Genomic DNA, 8,211 nt, shown 5'->3' with positions numbered 1-8,211 from the left:
GAAGACCCTGTTGAGAACCTGAGTTATATTTGACAGATCACTGCAATCCCAAGGAAATAAGAAGCCAATAGCATTAGCTCTAAGTGAACTTTGTTGCAGACAAAATGAATGCTTGACTTTGCGATGATAATGATATAGAAATGCAAAAAAATAAACTTTCTAAAAGTCAAAATAACTTTTTTAAACATAAGCCAAAGAAAAATGTGATGTTAGTTTTCCATCAGGATGGGCATCAGTGGCGGCAGGGATCCACTTGCTGAAGGTTGAAGGTTGTTTCTTCTGCCATATCTTTGGATTTAGCCAGCTTTCTTTGAATAAGACAGCAGGACAGCACTACTCCATAGATGACACTGCAGGCAAGGAGCACGCTATATGCTATGAAAGCCGTTGAGAGGATCTCTGGATAGTCTGAACACAAACAAAATTTTGGTGAACTTTCTATTCTTATATTTAGTCAACACCACAGAATCAAAGAAATGAAGATCTGCCTAATTTACTGGCCGAATGTACAAAACTCAGGGCCTGCTATTCTTCAAAAGCCAAAGATTTCTGATTATTGGCTCTTCATGGGTTAGCGCATTTTGCTTTTCCTTTAATAAAACAGAACATATGATCGTTTTCTGGCATATTTCAGGAAAGGCTTTACTGTTCAAGATAACTGAAGTCTATATTTAGTTATACAACATAAGAGAATGGTTAAAGGCCAAATAAACTTTCAGTTAAACCCCTTGCAGCCATCGCCTCTCAGAACTTTAAGAGGATTTTCCAATCATGCGACTGCTGTGACTGGATGTCACAGAAGTCATATGATCGGGTGCTCCCAAATACAAGTATGCATTGGGAACACCCATGACAGCCTTGTTATAGTACTGAGCACATGCACTGAGTGTGCTCTCAGCACAGTCCCATGCATGCATATATAAACGGTTCAGTGTTAAAGCCCAGTCGCCACATAAATGCATGCAGGTTAAATTAACTATATATATTCCAAGTACACCAAAACAAAAGGTGTTCTACATTCTACCTTTTTATTTTTTTAAGAAAGCAGTTATACACTGAGTAGAAATGCCTGTCCCCTGCAAGCATGCTTTACAGAAGGAACTTTGCTCTCAGTGTGGAAACAGAGTTCTTTCTGCAGATGTCTGATACCCACCCTCCTGAGGCAGAGCTTTAGCTATGCAAGCAACAATGGTAATGCTCAGCAGGGGGCATGTTGGACCTTTGCAGAGAGACCACTGATTCCCACCAGAAAGCAAGGGACAAGCTTTTTCATTTAGGCGTGGCTACTTTCCAAAGAAAAATGAATGAAAGATTATACACACAGTTTGTTTTAATGCACCTAGAAAGTTATTAGCTGATTTAAATTGAAAGCTCACTTAGGTTTTTTTAGGGGAGTCAGTTCAAGGAAAACTTGAAGCATTGCACAGAAGAAATAGTTGCGTTTTAAACTAAATGACACTTTAAAAAATATTCAGACTTCTCTATATTTAATATTTGGAGAAAAATAATAAAACAGTTTTCTTCCTGAATTCAAGTACATGGTGCTCTGATTGACCGTTCACAAAGAATTTGCAAATTTTACAATCTCTCTGTTTTTAAACAGCTGTTAGTTTGCAAATCATTGAGAAATTCCAACTGTGTAATTTCACCTCCCGAGGGAGAGTGAAAGGGACAGAGAGAAACTAAATGGAGGAAGAGAAATGAATTATACACTTCCCTCTACAGACATCTGCTGCTCTGGGACAGGGATGAGAGTTGGAAAGTTTGCTGGGTTTTTATAAGTTAGTTTTAGATATTTAACCACTCAGGAATATTCATTGTGCTTGTCTGTGGACAACACAGATGTCTCCCTTTGTCCAAAATGACTATTGTTCACTGGAGGAGGCTTAATCAAAAATAACAGTGCAGCTGCAAAGGGGCCCACAGGCTACAAGGGTCCCAGCAATAACAAATTCTAAAGTCAAACTCTAGTATAAAAATACACAAATTAATGCAGCTTTGTATTTATTACCGCACCATTTAATATATTTTTAATACAGTGTTAGTACCTGAATATGACTTGGTACCAGGATCTTGTAGCGCCTGTACAGCAAAACTCAATGGTATAGAAAAAAGCACCATAATCATTTCAAGTGCTGAAAAAACATACTAATTGGAGGGATGAGCACAGTGACAGAATATTGAGCTAATCACTGTGCTGCTTCTGCTTTACTGTCCGGTCACAGTATGGGGGCAGCCTGGAAAGTCAATTAAACGATGCTGGTCATCATTCAACTCAGAAGACTGAAGACAGAAGACTGAATATATTTAGTGGTGGAATAGAAATACTGCTGATTATATGTCTGGATTGAAAGTGAGTATTGCATTAAAATATATTTTTATTCCAATGAATGCAAAGTATTCTCTGATTGGATGAGGTGGGGAGCATGAAGTTACCTCTCCACCTAGTCCAATCAGAGAACTCTTTGCATTCATCCAAAAAATGCAAAGCATTCTCAGACTGGTGCCCGTGCTGAGCAGCCAACTTCCTGTGCTCACAATCCATTAGGACCAATGGGACCTGAAAGCAAGGGGAGACCAATGTAATTATGTATAAAATACCCATGCCTGGAATTATACTTTAACCGCTTCCTGTCCAGCCTATTGTGAAATGACTGTCTCGAAGGAGCTTTCCCATGCTGCGTGAATGCCATATGACGTCCTCCCAGGATTGTGCATGCCCCATCTGTGGATTGTGCATGCGCATGCGCGATCTGTCTCCCTCTGTGTCTACCAGACACAGCGGATGACAGATCAGTGTACCGGCCTCTGCCAGTATCATGTGATCCAGCTGTGACCAAGCACAGCAGATCACATGACAATTGTACACAATGGATGGCTTCCATCCATTTTGTACTATTGTATTGATCTCTGTGATTGGTCACAGTGATCACATGGTACAGAAAGGGCCAATCACAGCCCATCTGTACCATGTAATCAGCTGTTGCCAATCACAGGTAATCACAATAGTACACACTGAATTCATGGATTTCATTCTGAAGAAAATGGTTGCTTATAACTATGATTATCACTACTATAAGCGATCATAGCATGTAAAAAAAAAAAAAATCATGATCACCTTCCCAGAGTAGTACCATGTTACACTGCTCTGGTCAAAGTATGTAAAAGAAACAGTAAAAAAGTATAACAAAAATGTAATACAAAAGGAAAAAAAAAATAAATAATTGTGAAAATGCATTTTTTTTTTATTTCTTCAAAAAATTGTGCCATAAAATTCCAACTTCAAAAATCTCCCATGCCCCTTACTAAATATCTTGGACTGTTTACTTTCCTATAGACTAAATAATATACACTGATTTGGGTTAGTTTTATGAAAGAAATGTAGCAGTATATTTTTTTTATTTGAAAAATTTTATAACGGAAATTAACAAAAATGCTTTTCTTTTTCTTCAAAATTTTCGGTCTTTTTTTATTTATTTAGCAAAAAATAAAAAAGCCAGTGGTGATTAAAAACCATCAAAAGAAAGCTCTATTTGTGTGAAAAAAATGATAAAAATTATATTTCAGTACAGTGCTCATGACCATGCGGTTGTCATTCAAAGTGTGACAGCACTGAAAGCTGAAAATTAGTCTAGGCAGGAAGGGGCTGAAAGAGTCTGGTATTGAAGTGGGTAAATAAGTAAGTTCTTCATTGAATTTGAAGGTGACCTGTCATGACAGAAATATGGAAGCTGCTATTGCTGACTTTGAAGTTACTAGCTGAAGGGCTATCATCCTGATATGCACATACTTGTTTTGGGTCTGTAAGTCACTAAGTAATATTGGAAAGATACAGATGACAACAAATGAGCCTGCATTTTCAAAGCATGTCAGCAAGAAGGGTCTATACTTCTGACAAGTCTTTTATAAATGGTAACTAAAGAATAAAATATATTTTATGAAGCAAATATATTGATCTCTGTCTACCTGTGAAATTATGTATTGCTCTGCACACTGAATTGACGGTTCTGTGTTCCATGCTTAAAAAATGAATTTGACCGAAGAGAAAAATTAAATTTTATGAGCTTTCAATAACATCTTTATCACTCTGCAGTAATCCAAAAGAAAATCTGAACTTTGCAACTTGGAATGTGTTTTGGAATCTGGAACACAGGAGTTGATTAACCAAACTGTCTAGTGAATGTGGTGAAATTGCACTTCCAAAAGAATATCCACCCACGTGCAAGGAAAATAAAGAGCATTTTTGCTTACAGGTCATTAGATGGTGGACACTGGACATCAGCAGGGCTTTACCTCATTTACTAAACTCTAGAGAAAATTCATCTGCAAAATTCAACTTCCCTTTCAAAGTAAACAGTCTATTTGCCCTTAATAAATCATCCCCTTAGTATCAATTAAGACCTCTTTATTGATACCAAGTTTCAAATGTTAAAGAAAAGTATTTCAGAGCATTTTGTTTTGATCGGTACTGTCCTTAGAATATTCACTAACAAAGCACCTAGTAATATAAAATTTAAATGCTTCAACAGTATCTGAACAATAATGTACCTGTAGCTTGCTTGGATGTCAGTTCCTGTGTTACATTTGTCATCAGTTCCGGGGTAAGTGAGACTCCTTCAAGGATCACATTTGCTGGTTTACATTCTGAAATTAAGCAAGTGTAAATGTAACATCCTAATTGTGCAACAGTGGTTTTATATTTTATAGCTACAGAATATGGTAGTTAGATTTTAGTGCCTATCTGTTTTAAAGAAAAAAAAGAGTAACTCCACTTTTATTGAGAAAAAAAACAAACAATCCCCCCCCCCCCTTACAATCAATGTACATTTTAGGGACTTTAACAAACATTATAGCAGTTTCCTACCTTTTTTTTTTGCTGTGAAGAAATAGCCCTTGGTTTCACCAGACTGATTGCAGACTAGGACCTCGTTCACATGAGGCAAAGTAACCCTGTGCCCTGTACAGATGTCAAACTGGGACAAATTTGCAAAAACAAAGCTTCTGCATCCCTATAGATATTAATGGGACTACTTGCATGCAGATGCACAGAACACCTCTGCATTCAGTGTGGGCAAAGGCAGTCCTTTGTGCAAGTGTACATATAGGTACATCATGTGAATGGGGCCTTAGCTTGGCAGTAATATATACACAACCAGGCTGTAACCAGCAACATGCAGTAGATAAGGTCAGCTGCCCTCTCAAAAACATAAACATATTTTTTTACATATTTCAGTTACTTTGTGAAAATGGATTAAAATGAGGGATGCACTGCTACCAGTTTTTTAAGAGTGCGAGTACAGATACTTTTCCTCGAGTACTCGCCGATACCAATTACTAATACCTATTTTTATTTATTTATTTATTTATTTTTGTTATTTTATTATTTTTTTATCTACATTTTTTTTTTAACCGTACCTTTTTTTTTGTTTATCTGCTTTATTGCTATTACAACCCTTGTAATAGCATGGGAGGTGACAGTTCCTCTTTCTGAGAGATCTGGAGTCTATTAGACCCCAAATTTTTCCTCTGGTCTTTTAATGCAGTCGATCAGACACACATCAGTCTGATTGGTTGCTTCACTGGCCACTAGCAGCCAGGTTAACAAAGAGCAGAAACAGGAAGTGATGAAACCCTCATTGCTTACTGTTTCTGACGTCACACAGCAGACAAAACACCATTCATTCCTCTCACTGTCTGCCTAGGGCTGGATGTTGCTAGGGTCATGGCTTCCACTACCTGTGAAAGTAATCCAGCAGCTTGTCAGCTGCCTGGATTACTTTTATCTAGTGCAGAATTGCAGGGGCAATAATTAAAAAATTATATCTCAATCGTTGCTGCAGCTGCAGCCAGGGCCAGCCCTACCATGGCTCCCACTGGGTCCATTGGACTCAGGCAGCACTTTAAGAGGGGAGGCAAGTTGAAGCCCAAGAAGCAGTAGCGTATCATTTATGTTTGCAGTGAACATGGCCCTAACTTAGCTCGGATTGGTACAGGGAAACACTCACTGCACTGCACAGCAGACCGCTCACACAGCCTCACTGCTGGGTCCACCCATTTTATTTTTCACCTGCATTCAGACCCAGGACCATAAAGAGGGAGAAGCTGCAGGGCGTGAGGAGACGGGAAAAGCCGCTAACAGCTTCATCTACAGTGGGAAGGACAGAGAAGTGAACTAGCCCAGGCAACCCAGAACAAGTGCAGGGGGTTGCTCAGGTCCTGTCAAATGCCCAGGTACCAGGGCTGGCAGCAGTGAGGCTGAGAGACCCTAGGACTCCTAGAGTGAGAATCCACAGGAGACAGTCCAGTCTTATTAAATGAGTTAATCCAACAGGATAAAACACAGGGGCTGTGGGGAGACGATCGGAGGGCAGGGAGCAAGCACCATTAGTGGCTTTCAGGGGTTAGTGTCTTTACTGCTTGGCTTGCAGGGAACTGGCAGCCCTCTCTTCCCCATCAGAAGCCTGGGAAGGGCTAGGGCTCAGCCTGGAGGGCAGGCAAGAACATCTTGTTGCCTGGGAAGTCATGGGCCTATCTGGAGGAACCACATGGGATGGAACGCAAATTAGTTGACCCAATACAGTAAAGAGGGAGGAACTGGAAAAGGTTGCAAATGCTGTGTGAGAAGACTCCATTTCCTAATAGGTGTCTGTGGAGCAGAGGGACCCAAGAGACAACGTTTGCAGAGGAAAAGGAGTGGAAACTGACATAAAGAAAGTGTCACTTAACCTAGATCCCAGTACTGCCACTAAACCCAATCCCCACCACCACAGCTGCCACTGATGCCACTCCCCCCCAGCACTGCCACTGATCCCATCCCATGGGGGGGGGATATGTGATAGAGAGGGGTCTGTGATGGGGGTTTGTGATGGATAGGGGTCTGTGATGGGGGGGGATTTGTGATGGAGAGGGGTAAGTGATAGGGGGATCTGTGATAGAGAGGGGTCTGTGATGGGGAATCTGTGAAGGAGAGGGGTCTGTGATAGGGGGGATCTGTGATGGAGAGTGGTCTGTGATAGAGGAGGATCTGTGATAGAGAGGGGTCTGTGATGGGGGATGGAATCTTTGATGAAAAAGTCTGTGATCATGGGGAGTTTGTAATGGGGGGGGTATCTGTAATGAGGGGAGTGTGTGATGAAGAGGTGTCTGTGATGGGGAGATCTGTGATGGAGAGGGGTCTGTGACGGGATGGTCTGTTATGGGGGGATCTGTGATGGAGAGAAATTTGTGATGGGGGGAGGATCTGTGATAGAGAGGGGTCTGTGATGGGGGGATCTGTAATGGAGATCGGTCTGTGATAGGGGGGGGAATCTGTGGTGTAGATGGGTCTGTGATAGGATGGTCTGTTATGGGGGATCTGTGATGGAGAGGGATCTGTGATAGGGGGGATCTGTGATAGAGAAGGGTCTGTGATGGGTGAATCTGTGATGGAGAGGGGTCTGTAATAAGGGAAGTTCTGGGATAGAGAGGGGTCTTTGATAGGGGGGATCTGTGATGGAGAGGGGTCTGTGATGGGGGGATCTGCAATAGAGAGTGGTCTGTGATGAAGCGGGATCTGTGATGAAAGGGATCTGTGATAGGAAGAACGGGGAGGAGTCTGTGATGGGGGGGATCTGTGATGGAGAGAGGTCTGTGATAGGGGGGGATCTGTGATAGAGAGGGGTCTGTGATGGGCAGGATTTGTGATGGAGAGGAGTCTGTGATGGGGGGGAATTGTGATGGGGGAGTCTTTGATGAGGGGAGTCTGTGATGCGGGGGTATCTGTGATGGGGGATCTGTAATGGAGAGGGGTCTGTGATAGGGAGAACAGTTATAAGTCTGTGACGGGGGGGATCTGTGATAGAGAGGGGTCTGTGATGGGATAGTCTGTGGTGAGAGGAGTCTGTGATGCGGATTTTGTGTTTTGGAATTTAACATAATAGTAAGTCATATAATGTTGCGTGTCAATCTGACTTCCTGATAAATGTAATTTTAGTTTTATATATCATGACATAAAATAATGGATGTGGGGGCATTTTGGTAGGCATGATTTTTTTTTTGGGGGGGGGGGGTGGTCAGCATTTCATTCTTGTACCCAGGCAACATAATATCTTGGGCTGGCCCTGGCTGCAGCAATGACCAAGATATCACCCTTCCTATCCGAGGACTTCCATAAAATGGTGGCACAGGGGAAGTGGTTAAGTGAAGGACACCTTGTTGGGTCCAAGAACTGTC

The 8,211-nt window shown here is 41.5% G+C and overlaps 1 protein-coding gene across 1 annotated transcript in view; it reads right to left on the bottom strand.

Moving 5' to 3' along the window:
- Nucleotides 1-205: 205 nt before the first annotated feature.
- Nucleotides 206-8,211, bottom strand: part of LOC309560199 (immunoglobulin kappa light chain-like) — a 51,906-nt gene continuing 43,900 nt past the window's right edge. Inside the window, exons 4-5 of the mRNA XM_082263771.1 lie at nucleotides 4,549-4,644; nucleotides 206-408 (exon numbers count right to left, since the gene is read on the bottom strand). Coding sequence (XP_082119897.1) covers nucleotides 233-408; nucleotides 4,549-4,644 — 272 coding nt within the window. The 3' untranslated portion in view covers nucleotides 206-232. The remainder of the gene's footprint in view (nucleotides 409-4,548; nucleotides 4,645-8,211) is intronic.

The sequence above is a fragment of the Pelophylax lessonae genome, assembly GCF_965119305.1.
Source record: "Pelophylax lessonae genome assembly, chromosome: 7".
Lineage (NCBI taxonomy): Eukaryota > Metazoa > Chordata > Amphibia > Anura > Ranidae > Pelophylax > Pelophylax lessonae.
This window is presented reverse-complemented; position numbering and strand designations above follow the sequence as displayed.